At 51.8% G+C, this 17,038-nt stretch overlaps 2 protein-coding genes across 2 annotated transcripts; one reads left to right on the top strand and one right to left on the bottom strand.

The window, feature by feature from the left end:
• The first annotated feature begins 470 nt into the window (after window positions 1-470).
• ATPAF2 (ATP synthase mitochondrial F1 complex assembly factor 2) lies at window positions 471-6,495 on the top strand. Its single transcript, XM_044433824.1, has 8 exons — window positions 471-1,017; window positions 1,826-1,870; window positions 2,581-2,726; window positions 3,245-3,342; window positions 3,753-3,833; window positions 4,330-4,442; window positions 4,631-4,746; window positions 5,390-6,495. Exons 1-8 carry the CDS (start codon window positions 885-887, stop codon window positions 5,525-5,527), a joined length of 870 nt encoding a protein of 289 aa, XP_044289759.1. The 5' UTR covers window positions 471-884; the 3' UTR covers window positions 5,528-6,495.
• Window positions 6,496-7,067: 572 nt separating this feature from the next.
• Window positions 7,068-16,889, bottom strand: DRC3 (dynein regulatory complex subunit 3). Its single transcript, XM_044433527.1, has 13 exons — window positions 16,820-16,889; window positions 15,790-16,013; window positions 15,073-15,189; window positions 14,241-14,407; window positions 12,621-12,767; window positions 12,119-12,238; window positions 11,235-11,347; window positions 10,550-10,724; window positions 10,136-10,267; window positions 9,406-9,476; window positions 8,337-8,460; window positions 7,500-7,631; window positions 7,068-7,306 (listed from the first exon to the last, which is right to left on the bottom strand). Exons 2-13 carry the CDS (start codon window positions 15,947-15,949, stop codon window positions 7,199-7,201), a joined length of 1,566 nt encoding a protein of 521 aa, XP_044289462.1. The 5' UTR covers window positions 15,950-16,013; window positions 16,820-16,889; the 3' UTR covers window positions 7,068-7,198.
• Window positions 16,890-17,038: the final 149 nt, after the last annotated feature.

Below are 17,038 nucleotides of genomic sequence, written 5' to 3' on the forward strand. Positions count from 1 at the left end.
CCGGCGCCAGCGCGGCGCGGCCGGCCGGGCCGGGCCGGGCCAGAGGCGACCCTCTTCCTGCTCCCGCGCCGCCGCCGCCGCTCCGCGCTCGCTCGCCGGCCCGCTTGCCTGGCGCGGCGCGGCCCGACTCGGCCTCGCGTCTGTTTTCCCCCTCAGAACCTCCCTCAGCGTCGCCGCCTCCGCCGCTTCCTCCGGCGGCTCATGATTGGCCCGCCGCCGTGGGCAGGCCGGTCGTTATTGGCTGCCCGGAGTCACGTGCGAGAGAGTGGGTGGGAGCCGGAGGGAGGGAACGGGGAAAAAATGACGGCGAGACGCCGCCAGCTTTCACTCCCCCCCGCTTCCCCCTCCCTTCCGAGGTTACGTTGCCTGCCGCGTCGCGCGAAGACGGCGCGGCGGATGGGACAAAACGCGTTTGTGACGCCGATTGGCCGCGCTCCGCCTGGCCCCTCCCCCGGCCGCAGCAAAATGGCGGCGCCCAGGAGGAGTGATTGCTAGGCAAGGCGGGCAGGGCTTGTGGTTCGGGGCTTTTGCGGGGGCGATTCCTCCGGGCAAGGGCCTGGAAGGTTTTCCCTGAGGGGAAGGACGCAGGCTTCGTGGTCTCTGCGAGATTGTCCCACGGGTGAGGGCACCGAGACCTTGGAGTCAATCTTGTAACACTGAAAGTGGCGCAGGCGGGGAAAACCGAGAGTGCTTCTTATTGTCTCATTTATTAGCTTCATTTGCCGTTTATTTAAAAGACTGTCACTTTCTGCTCGCCTGGGTAAAAGCTGCTGATGGTGCAGCCGGAAAAAATGGCAGTCGCTAATCAAGTGGAAGGGTGATTCGGAAGGGTGGCGAGACCCCCAGTGCTTTTCCCTGCTCGTGTTCTCTCCCCCATTGCCAGAATGTGGCGCCCCCCTTTACGGCACCTGCTTTCTGGCCATTCCCATGTGACCCGGGGCCTCTGTCCAACCTTCCTGGCTTGTGGTCCAGGATTTTTCCCAGTGGCTTTGAGGCATCCATATTCGTTGCAATCAGGTAAGAAAAAGAGTGCAAGGTTGGAAATGATATTATCTCTGAATAAATGAAGACTTCTACAAACTTACTAATCTTAAACTCAGCATTATTTCCACAAAGCAGAAATAAGAGATTGCTGTCTGTGCTCTGAAATGTAGTGGTTCCCCCTTTTTTCTGCGGCCAGGGGGAGCTCTTTAAAGTAGATATCTGGTATCTATCATCTGTGGCCACTGTATTGTGGGAGCTGTAGTTAACTGAGGAAGTGGGCTGGGCAATATCTTTAATATCATCCATGTTACTTAGAAGACCGGAATGCTGAAAGCTACTGGGGAAAGAAGTCAGTTATGGCAGCTGACCCAGAACAGTTGACTCCATTCCATTCTAGATACTGTACTGTATGTAAATAGGATGGCCATTTCCACTGTCTAACCCAGAAGCACATTCTGAATACTTGTTTTTATGTTGGTGGTTCTTTAGCCTTCTGCACTGTGCTGTTCTTTTCCTTTATATTTGGTAATGGTGGAGTGTCTCTCCTCAAAATACATTGGCACAGGCAAATTCATATGTGAACACTTAAGCAGCAAAGGCAGGGAAGGCTCACTGATCATAGCAAGAGCAACCCAGGTAGCTGGAAGCTGTCATAGAATGAGGACATGCATTTCAGCCTGGCTATTGTAAATCGTTGAAGTAGATAATATACGTTAAGAACTGGGGAGATGAGAAAGGAAGTGAATACAATTTAGAGAGACATCACTTTCATGTCAATGAACCTAGGAATTTTTCCAGATCGTGCTGGTTTATTAGTTGAATATATATATTTGGCTTGCAGAAAGGAAGCGTTTTTACCAGAATGTTAACATCTCTCAAGGTGAAAGTAAGTATCTTTATTTATTCTATTTTATGTATGTCATATAAATGCTTAGAAAAGATTAGGGTGACAGCTGGTAGCTTCTCCAAGTGAGCTTTGTGGTGGAAGAGGTGTTTGAAGACCTTCCAGCCTCCTACTGGTTTCTGTGTATAAGTAGGGCAATATTATGTCCATCACTGTAACATGTACAGGAACGCTGCTTTCCTGTCAAGCAAATAAAAATGTGCTTGACCAGTCCCTGGCCCCTGAAGGTGCAACAAAAACTCCAATGGTATCTGAGCCTTAAGGGAGGTATAAGCCTTCTTTCTATATAAAGTTGCATAGGATTGTGCCTTAAGGCTGCTAAGCATGACCACCGAATGAGCAGGTGACATGTGGCAGAATCTCAAACTTCAGGTTTCAGGAGTTTGTTGTTCTGTGTCACTCCTACGACAAGCAGAAGGAATGGCGAGCAATTTGTGTTACTGTGCCTTGTGGCACAGTTGGCTTTAAAAGGCAATTGCACGTATTCATGAATCTGATGCACCAGTGGCCATTAGGCATGATAGCATGGAAGAGCTATTCTGGTAACCCCATGCACTTGCAAAACTTGCTGCCCACTGACATGAAAGTGGCTCCTTGAATGTCGCGCTACAGGTGGAACAGCCCCCCCCCCGCCCCCCGGCCCGTCAAAGCCTGGCATATAATTCCTGCAGTTTTTAACCTTTGTTCTCCAGAGGGCTTTGAGATCAACTTGGACCATCGCAAGCTGAAGACTCCCCAGGCCAAGCTCTTCACTGTGCCCAGCAAGACACTAGCTCTGGCAGTGGCATGCGAATGGGAGTCTCAGCAGGACACCATCAAGTCCTATGCCATGCACCTGGTGAGTCTGATGTCCCCGATCACTCATTATTTAATCATTTTCTGGCTTTTTCACCCTTTCCCCTGCTCTGAAAGTTGAAATGCTTCTGCGAAGTCTTGGTTTCTGGTAGGAATCACTTGGAGCAAGAATAGGCTGGTATTCCTGGTACCCCTTTCCCTTTTTGTCCTGCTCACCACTGAAATGTGGCTCCTAAGAACATTTCTGAAATTGTGCTTGCCTCTAGAGTTGAGAGAGGTTCAGCACCACAGCAATCAAAGTTGGTTGGGCCTGAACAAGCTGTAGAATGAAGTGATAGAGGTTTGAGCTGTACTAATGCAGGTTGAAAGTGAGAGATACTCTTTTTGAACACTTCCTACTCATTATACATTATAAAAAGAAGACGACTCACATGCCAGGCAATGTCAAATTGTTCCATATTGTGCTTTTTCCTACTGGCAAGAAAGGCTTCTTTCCCTACTTGTTTGTACTTTTACATAGGAAAAGCTCTGGACTGCTGTAACGAGTTTCCTGCCTTTCAGACTACCTTGTGCAACACGGCTTTAGACAACCCATCCCAGCGAAGCAAAGAACAGCTAATCAGGGCAGCTGTGAAGTTCCTGGAAACGGATACCATTTGGTAGGAGGATGCTTTGGATTTTGCAATGCATGTCAAGGAGAAATGAGGTCAGACTTAAAACATTCTCCAGCTAGAAGGGGGGAGGGGAGAGAACCTATGTTCCGACAGTGGGGGCAAGGTAGTCCCCTGGACAAAAACTGGACGCTCTGTTTTTGTTGGGAGTTATCAAAGGGGGATTTGGAGAGCCTGTGAAAGCTTGGGGGTGCTAGTTGTGAGTTCAAATCTGGTTCTCTGAGGGCACAATCCTGTAGCCCCGCCCCCAGCATTGCCAGAGGAGACGAGGAGGCTGGGGCTGAGGGCTCCAGGTGGTATCCCGGCCTCCTCTCCCTCTTTCCGCACTTCAGCCTCTGTGGTCAGACAAAGGTTTGTGCCCTGACTGTGTTTTTTGCGCTGTTTCTGGGGAACCGTAGCTACCGGGTGGAGGAGCCACCAGCCCTGGTGGAGCTGCAGAAGAACGAGTGGGATCCTGTAATTGAGTGGGCTGAGAAAAGGTAAGTGGAAGCAGCCGTGCCAGGGAAGCGGGACTGTTGAAATGCACCCCCCCCCCGCCCCAGTCCTGGAGATGGCTCGGGGCATGAAAGCCAAACCCTCTTCTGCTCAGCCACACCAGGGGACCAAAAGCAGGAAGGGGAGCTCTCCCGGCAATTGTCTTTCCCCTGTTGCTGAGCCCCCACTGCTCCCCAGCCAGGGAATGCATGCAAAGATGGTGTGGGAAACCTCAAAGAAAAGAACTGGTAGATAACCAGGAAAAGATATAAAAACAAGATGGCTAATTCCTTGTTATTTCAACAGTTCCTCTTGCAGCACGTACTTTTGGGCACTGAATACTACATAAAAGCAGAAAGCAGCCACTAACAGGGTTGTGTTTTTACATATGTCCCCTTCCCCCTTGCGTGCATCTTGCAACAGTGTTAGCCACAGTTGACCCAGCACCCAGAAAAGCAACGTTTGCGATGAAGCAAGGCCTAATCTCTGCTCTCCCACCAGGTATGATGTTGAGATCGGCTCATCCACAAGCATCCTGGGCCCCAACATCCCGCAAAGGACGAAGGACACCTTCATTAGCCACCTGGCTTCGTATAACAGCTGGGCCCTGCAAGGTGAGGGCCACACAGTGGGTGGGCTCACAGGGCACAGCTGGCACATTCACTCCAGGGCCTGCGATGGTGCCCCACGGATGACTGGGGATCCTGAGACACTGCCTCCCCTTTGCTTGGGGGAGTCTTGGTGTGCAAGTCATTTGCTTGCCCCGTTCCTTTCTGCCTGACCAGGATGTCCCTCTTTCCAGGCATTGAGTACATGATCACTCAGCTGAAGTCTCTGATCCTCTCCATGGCTCTGCTTGACAGGCACCTCACGGTTGAGCAAGCTGTCCTCCTGTCTCGCCTGGAGGAGGAATACCAGGTGAGCCTTGCCACAGCACAGGCCTGGAGTTTGGGGCAGGTTCCCTGGGGCCGGTTACCTGCCAGGATCATCACTGAATGTTCTCTGTGTGGGCCTGCCCTTATGCAAGATCCGATGGGTGGGCACCAGCTCCTGGTTGTCAGAATTGTGCAATTCCCCTTGGAAAATGTGTCGGCCTCCTCTTTCATTTTTCTCAAATGGGGAAAGGCAGTGCTTAAGCCTGACAAGAGTAAAGCAGGGCAAGCGTTTGCTCCCGTCATGTAAAGCATTTTTTTCCATGTAAAAATGAGACCGATTCCCATACTCTGCTTCTTATTTGTGAAGGGAGAAAGAAACATGGATAAGCAATGCCTTTTGCTGGATTGCAAAAATATCTTGCACTGATTTGAAGAAGTGCAAGCATGGAAGACATCTTGTCTTACCTGAAATGTGGGAATCCCACATTGGTTTAACAGCAGGCAAAACCCCTGAGTGAAGCTAGGGTGGGTGAGCAGCTGCTCCCCAGGGATGGAGATACCCATCAGGTCACCGATTGTCCCCAGCGTGGCGAGGGCCACAATCCATACTGCTGTCCCAGGGGGAAGATGGCTAGGGTCCCATTCCGAGGGGGCTCTGAAGCGTCTTTCTCGTGCCGTCTCTCCAGATCAGGAAGTGGGGGAACGTGGAGTGGGCCCATGACTATGACGTGTACGACCTGCGTGCCCGGACCGCCGCTGCCACCCTGTTCGCTCATCTCTGCTCGGAGAGTTCTGCCGTCAAGCACAAGCTGCTGCAGGACTGAGGGCCTCGGGTGAAGGAGGCAGTGATACGGCTGGCCGAGAAGAGCTGCGGCTGATGCTCCACCCCCCTCCCGAGCCTGGCATGATGTCGAAGGGCTGAGCCTGCGTGCCTCATGGGGACTGTGGGTGATGCTGGGAGACATGCGGGCTGCGGGTGCGGCGGGTCTGCCCAGTGGCCTCCGAGCGGGGAGAGGATCTTCTGGACCGGTGTCCTTCTGCTCCACCGAAACCTTGGCTTGCTGCCTCGGACCGGGCTTCCCTGTGTCACTCGTTTTGCTTCTTCAGCACCTGGGTGCTCAGAGTTTGCACGAGTTCTTGGAAGTGACAGGCAACCACCCGCTATGGGTGTTTGTGTAGCGGCAGCTTTCTGTAGCCCCCCGATTCCTCTTTGAATTCCTCACACCGACCGGCACCAGCACAGGCGAAGTTCTGCAGGGTTCCTGCTTGAATGTGACTTCCTCGGGAAATGCTCCCCCACTGGAAATGGGAGAAGCTCCGTGGTGGGAGCTGTTCTCAGACAGTCTGGGCCTGCAGCGGCCTGTTAGGAATCAAAGGGGTAACCCTGTGCAGACGTAACTGGCATGATCTGCAAACAGCCCTCCCCAGCCAGGCCCCCATCCAGCTGTGCTGACTGCATTTCCCATCATCCTTGCTAGTTGGGGATTGATGGAAGCCCCATTCCAACACATCTGAAAAGCACCAGTGCTCATTTTTTATGGGTTGGAGTGAAAGTGGAGTTCACTTGGGCATCTCTGTGGCGTAGCACCCGGGGCTCCGAACCTGGCACGGGGGGCGATCCGTTCTTTGGTCCTGCTGCGACGGAGGCATTTATACAACGCTTTCCACTCTTTCACAGAGGTCAGCTCTGGGGTTTCTGGCAGGCCTGACAAGCATTCTGCTGCTCGTCCCACTGACACAGGAAATGTGTTCTTCTCTTTTGCTCTCCCTGATTAAATGCTCTTGTTTGGAACCGGTGTGTGCCGTCTAGTCTTGTTCGTTTCAGACCTCTGCAGCTCCGTGGTCAAGCAGATGGTCTGCATTCGTTTCAGGTTCAGATCTCAGCAACCGAAGTTCAAAAGGAGGGGCCTTCTGTGTAGACCAATTCCGAGTTCTCAGAAATGGTGTGGGTGGCCCAGAAGGCAATGGCGGAATGTGCTGGTGAAGGCAGTTCCACATTTCTATCAATGGCCACGCCCCTGCAGGCAATCAGCACCCCCCATCGCCCTGCCCCACAGTTTGCATGGGTCTCTACTCCAGCTATTTTCGGGCGGGGGCGGGCATCCCATCTTACAGGTGAGTGGCAAGGTAGGAGCATCCAGCCTGCCACCTGCAGGCCGACGTAGCCTCTTCAGCCCTCACCTATTTTGTTCCCCTCCAGGTAAACCATGCTGAAACGATTCTCCGGGCTTTGGGATTTATAGGCTGCTTCTGAAAATGGAGGTTCGGTTTAAGCTAACACATCTCTTTTTTCAATAGCAGAATCGTCCGTTTTATTTTCACCGTAAAATGTTTCGGAGCAGAGCATTCCCCCTGATGGGGGTATGTCCTTGTTAGGGCTATTTACGGGGCTGTTTGTCAGTGGGAAGGAGACCGCCAGGTGGATTCACTTCCCAGGCAGCGACTCTAAAGCCAAGCTCAAGCTGTGGGGTGGGCACAGCTCTGCCCGAGGCCCATTACTGCTCGAGAATATCCAGGCTGTCCGTCTCGCTGTGGAGGTGGTCAACATACTGATTGATTTCCATCACGCGGCTGCGGTTCCTGTGGATTTCATCCTTGTGAACCTGCAGAGATTGGAGGAAAGCATGGGGGCCCAAGGAGAGGGGAGCAGGCCCGGAAGGTGCTTGTCCTCTTCTGGATCCTTCCTGGTGGCCACCCACGTTGAATTAAGAGTGACACACACCCGTTTTATGGCCCATGGTGCCAGCGCTGCCTTCTGGGCCAGCCTTTGGCAGTGGCCGAGGCGGCTGCTCCTACCTTCTCAATCAGTGCGGAGGCCCAGCCGTTGGCTTTGGTTATGATCTCGTCTTCTCGGTTGTCGATCTTCAGCAGATGGATGTCATGTGACGCATTGACGGCATTGACGATGGTGTCTTTGTCCACGAAAAGCTAGGAAGGAAGACGGACGGTGCAAGGGATCGTGGTTGGGATCACCAGCGCACATCCTCAGTGGATCCCAGCTCTGCCTCCGAGGAGGCTCAGAGAGGAGTCAGGCCTGGAAGCAGCCACAAGGCTTCCATCTCTCCAGGGCCCAATTCCCCAGAGGAGCCCAGGCCAAGGGCTCCCTCTCGGAGGCTGCTTTCTCATCCTCAGACGGTGTGACTGACCATGGCACGTGCGGGCCACGGTCACTTATGTGTCGCTGCAGCTTGAGGCTGCGGTGATGGCAGGCCTCTCAAAGAAACGAAGCCTCGGGGTAGAAGCAGAGCCCGTCGGTCTAGTGCAAATGTCGGGATTGCGCCCGCTTCTCCCAAAGTGCGGCGTCCCAGGCCAGAGAGCGCAAGCCCTGAAGGCGCGCCAGAAGAGGAGAGGCAGGAACTGCCTACCGAAATGCCAAGGTTTGGGTGAGCTCAGCCAAGCCCCTGGTAGAGTGGCTGATGACACCGCATGCATCAGAATGGGTAAAAACAAACGGGTGTGAGGAGTTCCGAACGGATCTCTCCAAATCGGCAGAACGGGCGTCAAACGGGCCATGCAAGCAAGGGCAAAGTGATACCTGATCCGCCACGGTGGTCCTGTTCCCAGAACGGAAAGTGCTTCAGACCAAGAATGCTTTGCCTACCGAGCCTCAGCGTGGACGGAGGGGGCCCTTACCATCCGGACGTCGTCCGGCATCTCTTCATCAAACTCGCTCTTCACTATTTTCTCCAGGGTGCTGATGGCTATTTCCAGTAGCTTCTCGTGGTGGTAGTTCTCCAGATCCCGGCATTGGGCCATCGTATTGGAGATGGTTCAGAAACAAAGAACAGGACCACAGAACCTACTCCTGGAGGGCTTGGCCTCATGGCATGTGCTCCTGCGCACTAGTAGGGAACATCCTCCGAAATGTGCAAACAACTGAAGGACTAGTCAGACAGGCCTCACCCACTGACTCACCGCGGCCAAAATCAAGGCAGGGGAACTGGCTCTTGCTCCCTTCCCCACAGCCAGGAGAACTGTCATAAAGGCCTTGGCAGGACCCTGCCCGGGTTATCCAATTTGCGCCCCCCCCACCCGTAAGATATGTAAAGCCCCTGCTGTTTTGCAAGAGTGCAGGGGAAAATATTCAAATAAGTGCTTTCAAACTGCCAGGTTTCTTCCCATGTTGGGCCGTGTCCAATCAAAAGGGGCATCCTGCAAACAGGATTTGTAAGCACTGTGGCAACAAAAGCATTGTAGATCAGCACCCGGAAGTCCTTAGCCAAAATCCACGCCAGGATGCTGCTGGCCTCCAGCCCCACTTCCAAGCTCCTTGCATTTTGATTGGCAGACGTGGTAGCCTGGCAACAGAGCTTGCCTTAGGGGGGTACAGAGAGCACAGCCTTTGCAGGGTCGGCACTTTCCAGATGTGTGGGTTGCAGTTCCCACAGTCCCCCGGCCAGGGTTGGGAAGACGCGGCCAGAGACCACTCATTCCCCTCATCTTTGCTTTTCAAAGTGGGCCTCCAGGACCAGGTCGTGGACAGAAGTGCTATTGTTTCACAGTGTTACGTCCCAGAAAGGCCTCAGACAGAACTGGGAACGAAGAGCAGAGAGAAGGCCTGCATTTTAGGGAACTGAACCTGAAAGGGATCCAGGACTTCCACGTGACACGGGGCAGCATGTGAGCCAACATTCGCAACCCCACGTACACCGCCTGCTGCAATTTACACTTCTGGGCTGGCAACAGGCACCCCAAAGGATATAGTCCTTGTTCGTTTTCTATGAAAATTGACACCAGGTCCAAGATGTTCCTTTCGAAATCCTTGATGATTTCCTTAACAAGAAAAGAAAAGGCAGGGGGCACCGGGAGGAGGAGAGGGCGAGTTCAACTCAGAAGTATGCTGCAACTTGTAAACTCAGAACTGGCCTATAACCATGCAGACTAATCTCTGTCTCCCGTTATCAGTTGCCTCGTATTCACGGTCTCCTCGGTGAAAGGTACCGGAGAGCAGGGAAGGAGCAAAGTGTGCCAGAGGTCTCGGGCAGAGCCTCCCCGCTCCTCACTGCCTCAAGTCTTTCAGCGGGGGGTTCAGACACCAAAGGCACGGCAGCCAGATGCAAATGGTACAGGCACGTTGCAACTTAAGGCTCTTTGCGCCAGCAGCAAAGCCTTTCAAATCGCTTGGAGGGAAGACAAGCTGCACACTGTGGCCAGTGGTTGGGGCAAAGGGGATGAGGCCTGGTGGAGGGGCATGGCTCTCTGGGCCTCTCGGGAAGGCCGGACTAGGCCCCCAGCACACAGGTTCCCCTTAAGAGGCATTCTCTGAGAAAAACCGGTTGTCCAGTAACCGGGCCCAGCGCTGTGGCCGAGGCTGTGAGTCAGCCCCCGATGGCTCCTCAGGAATTCCCCGTATTCCCCCAACAGACCACCCGCTGCCTGTTCCTGACAAAACGCCTCCCTAGGAAGATTCTCCAGAATGGGTCTCGCTTTACCTCTAGCTGCTCCACCAGCTGCATCTCCAGGGTCATCAGCGTCTCTGTGAGCTTGGCGATATCCTCGTTGTATTCGGTCAGCTTGACCTCTGCCACCATGGTGTCGCTGATGCTCTGAATCTTGTCGAGCACCTGTGGGAGCCGTGAAAGCCTGCGATGAGCAGCTGCCGCCAGTGGAGAAGGAACCCCACGCACTGGTTACATGCGGGCCTGCGGAGTCCTCACAAACACCTACAGGGTCTTTCAAACTATGTTCTACGGAACCAGAAGCTCTTTAAGGAAGTGACAGTCCCACACCAGCTCAACAGGGAGCGAATTAACGCATTTATTCACAGAACCGATTCTCTCCTCGAACTTCCGAAGAAGCTCTCGGTAGCGTCTCGGCAAATGCCAGGGAAACTGTCCTTCACGTACCCCCTCATTCTTCTCTTCGAAGGCCTGCATGATTTTGGTGCCCTGCTCTTGGTTTTCTGCCAGGGCTTCGTGAAGACACTCATAGAAGAGTGTAACTTCGGCCTCTCGCTTCTCGTGCTGCTTCAGACCGTACTCGAACAGGTTCTGGCAAATGGCAACGAACTTGGTCTTGTATGTGAGACCGGAGTCAAGGACAGAACCAGGTTGTATGTGAGAAGAAAAGCCGTGTTCGTGTGTTAGAGCGACTTCATGAGTTCCTGACCTCGTGCGACCAAAGAGCCCTGAGGCTGGATCAGGCTCAGGGCCCACCCGCTCCCTCACTCTGTGCACCCAGTGGCCAAGCAGCTGCCTGGGGGGAGCCCCCAAGCAGGGCGGGAGTGGATCAGCACCCCCCCACCCCAGTTCTCCAGCTACCAGTGTACGGGGGCGAAATAGTTACGGATGAGAAGAACCTTTCCCGAAGATAAGCAGTGCCCCACATCAACAGACAGCCTGTTCTGCGAGAAGGTAGCTTTTCCCCCACCTGAGCCTATTCATTTTTCTCAGGACCCTCAGTGCAGAAGGCACAGTGGGAAGCCGCTTTTTGGGGTGCCATCTATCCTCCCTGTGCCAGCAGAGAACCCCCTCGGTGAACGCCCTCGCTCTCAGAGGTTATCGGCAGGTCTGCCCAGGCCAGGGAGGATATATCTCTAGCAGCTCCGGCACTCCAGGGAGGTACAGCAGCTTGGATGCTTCAGAATCTTCGGTGTACATGCTGTCAAACAGGAAGGGCCCATTCAGGTACTCCACGTAAGCCGACTTGAGAAAGAAGCAGTGTGGTAGAAGGGAAGATAATGAAGCGCGTGGGGTTTGTGCCTTAATTTTTTTTATAAGTCTGAGGAAAGCTCAGACCAGAATTGTCCCCGACATCAAAACAGCACGCTGACTGTCCTAACAGAGAACTGTCTGCTGTCGGCGGCTGCAGAAGGAACCACCTGCTGTTTCAAAGCACAGGAAAACCCAGATATCCCCAAAATATGAAGCACCCCTCCACAGCTCAGGCGTCCTCCGAATACTGTGACCAGGCAGTGAACGAGCTGGACTGTGGACCCTGGACCTCTTCGGTGGAGCATCCAACTCAGGAGAGAATAGCTGCAGCCCCTCCCACGCCGGGCCCAGCTTCTAGTTCCTTATACCCCCCTTGGCAAGTCTCCTGCTCATGAGAGGTCATCTCCTTTTCTGAGCAGGGGGAGCCCTGCTTTGTAATCAAGCGCTCCTCCTCAGAGGAGCGTACTGGTTTGCCCCTGGAGATGATGGTGCTCCTGGGGCCCGGGGAAGGCTCAGCCTCTGCCCCAGGGGCAGAATCCGTGCCCCTTGCAAGGATGGACCTGCCACCACCAGCTGCATGCTTGGACTCCCGTTTCTCTGGCATGGGCCGTTCCTGAGTGCTCTTGACCTCTGGAAGCTCAGCCTCCTCTGAGGAGGGCTCCTCCGGTCAGGGCATGGCAGCAGGGGGGTTAAAAAGAGGCTCGGGACCTATTGGGTTCTCCCTACAGTCCCACGACACACAACCAGTCAAAAGGCACGTACCTTATGATACTCCACCTCTTTTTCCCTGGCTTCCAGGGCTTCCTGCTTGACCAGAGCCAGCGTTTCGCCCTGCCTCATCTCCTCAATGGCATACTGGTACTTTATCAAGGCCATCTCTCGCTGGGGAAAACCAAGGAAGACGTATGGCTTAGGATCAACAGCTCTCATCGCACAACGCGGGGTGCTGTGGGGGTCAGCCAACCGAGGGATTCGGAGAACAGGCTTAAGACTGGGTCCCTGGGGAATCTGGGGGAATGGCTTGACTTTGATGCCCTGACACACCTCTCTTTATGCGTTGCCCCTTTATCTTTGTGCCTTTTTATACGTCATTTTATTATTTTGTATTCCTTTGCTGCAACTCATGCATTGCTCTGGTTGCCATTCATAGAAAGATGGGATAAATATTACTGACAGTAAAGCAAGGACAAAAGGTTGTTTGGTCATTGATTCAGAGAAATTTTTAGCTTTCTTGAATACAGAGGAAAGCTAAAGTAGCTCTTACCATGTTGTCCTCCACCAGTCTAAAATCCAGGTATACGAGATCTGGCAGGTGGGCAGCAATGAACATGGCATACACTTCGTTCTCACACACCGGATTTCCAGCAAGATTCAATGTGCGCAAGTTTTTGAACTTTCTGAGATAGATCATCTGTGCCGAAGGAGGGAAAAGAACCAAATCACCATATCGAATATTCACAGAAACACTTTTTAAAAGGGGGTGTGGTGGTCTTTTGGCTGAACTAGTTTCTGTTTTGCAAATGTCGCACCTCACGGGCCTTACAAGCTTGAGGTGAGGTTCTGTGGTGATCTCTCCTGTAGCTGGCAGCTCTTGTTTTCCAAAAACAAATGCGGCCAAACTACATTCTTGAATGTTGAAACAACCTGTGTTGAGACGCATGAAACTCTTGAATGAAGTTACTGTGCACAGTGAAGGTGAAGAATAAACAAAGAAGGGGGAAGCTTAAAAGAGAGCACTTCACACAAAGCCTTCCCTCCCTGAAGCCCGTTCCAACTCCCCTGGTCGCTATTTATTGAAGGGCAGTACTCCTCAGGTCTCGGCCCTGCTCTTTTCCTACTTTCTCCTCTTTGCTTCTTTATAGTATGGCTAGGACAAGCGTGTCTCACTGGCACGAAGACAGATGGAGCAGAACACCATCTTGACTAAACCGCTGTAACTTCTGCTGCCATTGAATTGATTCATGAGGTCAGTGGTTTTCAAACCAAAGTTGTTTTGGAAACGTTTGAGTGGAACCTTACTCATGGCAGATTTGTATGTAATTCAAACATTTGTGAAGGCTTCCTATAGTTAAAAGAACTCAAGACAAAATACAGGAAAAATGAAGGAAAAAAATCCAAAGGCTATGTTAAAAAGGCAGAAACAGCCCAATACACAATCCGGGGAGCCAGATGCACGTGTCAGAAGACTTAAAAGTGCAAAGTTAAAACACAGCATGATATACAAAGGATTAAAAGGCCTGAGAGGATGAACGGGCCTTTGACTGGCAGGTAAGTGCCTAAAGGGCAGCTTGTATGCCTTGCCCTGGCCTTCCCTCCCTCCTTATGTACCAACGTGATGGGTTTGCTTAAGGGGCCATTCTCAGCGCACCGAGCAAGATACTTCTGCTTATTTAAAACACGGCTCTCCCACCTTTCCCCACCTGCAATGCTGCCATCTTAGAAGAGTTAGAGCTGAAAGAGGACAACAAAGCCATCAGGTCCGGCCCATGCTCAATGCAGGGCTCTACGTTAACGCATCCCAGCAGATGGCTATGCAGCTGCACCTGGAATGCCTCCCCTGTGGGAGAACTCGCAATCGTAATGCCAGCCTATATATGGGGCTGTGTTAGGTATCACTGATAAATGAGTGCTTGTCCCCAACTGAAAGTCACGTCCAGGCAGTGGCTTACTGAGCAGGCATGTCCCTGCCTCTCAACTTCGGTTCCCCACCTGCAATATGGAAATCACCGCATCTGCCAGAGGTCTGCGCAGGAGAGCAGGAAGAGTAGCAGCAGTGGCGGGTCTAGTCTGAAGAAGGCCTCACTGCATGCAGAGGGATTTACTGCATAGGACAGTACATAGGACCTTAGCCAGTGTAGGTAAGGTGTAATCCTTAAATCCTTACGTTTTCCAGGGTCTGGATAGCATTATTTCCTATAGAGAAGACCTGCAGTTCTTGCAGTGCATCCAGATTCTCAATTTTGGAGATCCTGTTGTTGAACAAGCTAAGGTCCTGCAATTTAACCAGAGTGTCTAAGCCTTCGATGATCTCAATGTTGTTGAAAGACAAATCTGGGAAACAGAAGAAGAATGGAGAAGGCATGAGATCCAGCAAGGAGAACGTCCAACCCACCCTATGGATGTTTAGACAGAAAAAGAATCCCACAACACCCCGTGCTCTCAAGGCTGCCTATTCTCCGAGGCACACGGCCTTCTCTGAACAAGTGACCGCCACCCTTGTGAGGTCATTCGGCCTCTTAAAGAGGCCGAGGCAGGAGCAAAGTGGGGGTCAGTTTGGCTGGAACAAGAGCGTCCTCTCATCAGGCACATCAGCATAATGGCCTAAGTCACGGAGCGTCCTCCGAGGAATGTCAAGCGCCCTGCTCCCCCTGGTCGCCATTTGATGGTGGGGACAGAGGGCTTGTGTTCAGAGATCATGGCAGCAATCTCGGTCTTGTGCAGGCAGCATAAATCCTGGTAAAGAGCAAAGTGGAACTTCTTACTGATCCTCACGTCAAGCTGGGAGGGGAGGGTGGGGGGGGGGCAAGGCATCCTGGGATCGCTTCTCCCCTTATACAACTCATGCAGGGGAATCCCTTCCAAACTGCACACGTGTGCTATCAGCAGCTGGGGCAGAGGCGCGAAGGGGCGCACGCACCGATCCACACAGTCTCTGTGGGGCTCTCCGCGGCGGCATTTCACAGCACTCCACACGGCCCGAAATGCACGCCGCTTACCCAGCCAGACCAGATTAACCAGGCACTCCAGCGACTCGATCTTCTCAATGATGTTGTTGTCCAGCTGCAGTTTTGTCAGGTTCACAAACTGCCAAAGGTTGTCAATCTTCAGGATATCTGAAACCACGGGAGAAAACAAATGGCTCCTGAATTTAGATACGACCGGCTTTAAAACTGCACTATGATTACCGATGATTAATAGTAATCATTGCTACGAAACTACCAACAACCATGGCACTTTACGAAATACAAATGGACAGGCCCCACCCTGAGGGGACAGAGCTCTTAAAATTTGTTATGCAAAGGAGACAAGAGGAGGAAATGGGAGACGGGACCCAGGATGCAAATCGATCGCTCGGCTGGATGAATGTCTTGTATCGAGCTGGGCTCCATCCATTTGTGTGGATGGAGCCTCAAATAGGGGATAAAACATGCAGGCTTTCTTTGGAGACATGCTATAGATTCTTTGGTTCAGATTAAAAAGACTTTCTATTCTGCTTCTCAGACATCCTCCAGACTTGGCACAAACAGTAGAATGCATTTACAACATCCTTTTTCTGTTAATGCAGCCATTTTCACCATACTGCCAAAGCACAGTTGTTCATCACAGACTGCCACAAGGGAAATCTCAGTGTAATAAGGGTTTTGTAATAAAAGGGCCCATTATTTATTTATTTATTTCAGAGATAAGGCCCTATTTCATCCTACAATCCTTACTTCTAAAATCAAGTTGCAGCTCTTTCACATCTCTGAAATTAATCCCTTCTTTTTTGGCCAACAATCCAGCTTCTTCCCGAGGTCCTTGCTCTTCGACAGCTCTCTGCAGCATCTCTTCATCGATTACGTTGGGCTCTATGCTATCATACAACCGACTCATCTTTAGCAGGAAAAGCGCCCTCGGGATTAGAAATCAAACTGGTTCCTCTGCCCCGTTGCATGCACTGAAATGGAATGACACGTAATAGCCAGGGATGCTATCTCATTCAAAGGCAGAAGGCACCCAGAGACCCCGCACAGCACAACTGGCATAAGGACTATCTGTCCACATCACAGGCAGACCATGTAATTATCCACCATTTAGGCTGCTTCCTTGTCCTTGCCTGGAAATGGCTTAGATGGTTAATTTTGGGGACATGGAAACCAAGCTCTGAATAGCACTGGGGGCAAGGAAAGAGAGAAAGCTAATGCGTCAGCCCCCCTTCTGCGTTTCAAAGGCAGCATTAGTGCAAAGACCTGCCAAGCCCACACGAAGGTGGCCAGGCATCCTCTTTCGCAGAGCTCCGTTTGGAAACCTCTGCTGTGCAATTCTGGTTTTTTGAACCACAGGAACTGTTGACACGCCAAGAACACCTGGACAGCAAGCACTCAGTTTACCTGGCCACAGCCCTCTCTACTAGGGTGCAATGCCCTGTATTTTTATGTATGTAATAATTACTTCTAAACTTGCACCTGTTTCTGTCAAGGCCAGTATCTTATTGTAAATGTGTTAGCTGTTTAAAGGCATAATCCAACGCATGTTTACACAGAAAAAGGCTTACAACACACACTATATCCCCATCCAGCCCTGCGGAGGATTATACTTTAGACTGGTTTAAATTGTGCATGGTATAAATATCTAAAAATTAAATATACTATATGTAATATTATTATCTTATATTGTGATGTGCAAGGCTGTGAACTGTCCAGAGAATGTCAGCTATTGAGAAGCACAGAAAATGAATAATTAAAAACAAATATATACCTATACCTTAGCAAATACAAATGTTCTGCAATTCACATCTCCTTTCTGTCTTCTCTTTTTTAGTGATGCTCTTTGGGCAGTTCGTACATAGCCACCCTAGTGGGGGTGGGAGAAGAACCTGCTGCACCCCCACTTTTTAATCTGCCCAGTCCAAGTTTGCATAGCAGGGGGTAAGAGGTAAGAAAGCGGGGGGGGGTGAAGGCATCTTTTCTAGCCCCCACCCCC

This window comes from Varanus komodoensis, unplaced genomic scaffold, assembly GCF_004798865.1.
Source record: "Varanus komodoensis strain SLA01 unplaced genomic scaffold, ASM479886v1 scaffold26, whole genome shotgun sequence".
Classification (NCBI taxonomy): Eukaryota; Metazoa; Chordata; class Lepidosauria; order Squamata; family Varanidae; genus Varanus; species Varanus komodoensis.

Coding starts and splice junctions, on each gene's coding strand:
- ATPAF2 (XM_044433824.1), top strand. CDS start 885: ATGTGGCGCCCCCCTTTACGGCACCTGCTTTCTGGCCATTCCCATGTG. Junction 3,343..3,752: donor CTGGAAACGGATACCATTTG/GTAGGAGGATGC, acceptor GGGGAACCGTAG/CTACCGGGTGGAGGAGCCAC. Junction 3,834..4,329: donor ATTGAGTGGGCTGAGAAAAG/GTAAGTGGAAGC, acceptor CTCTCCCACCAG/GTATGATGTTGAGATCGGCT.
- DRC3 (XM_044433527.1), bottom strand. CDS start 15,949: ATGAGTCGGTTGTATGATAGCATAGAGCCCAACGTAATCGATGAAGAG. Junction 10,725..11,234: donor GTGCCGGAGCTGCTAGAGAT/ATATCCTCCCTG, acceptor CTCCGGTCTCAC/ATACAAGACCAAGTTCGTTG. Junction 7,632..8,336: donor TGCCGGACGACGTCCGGATG/GTAAGGGCCCCC, acceptor CTTCCTTCCTAG/CTTTTCGTGGACAAAGACAC.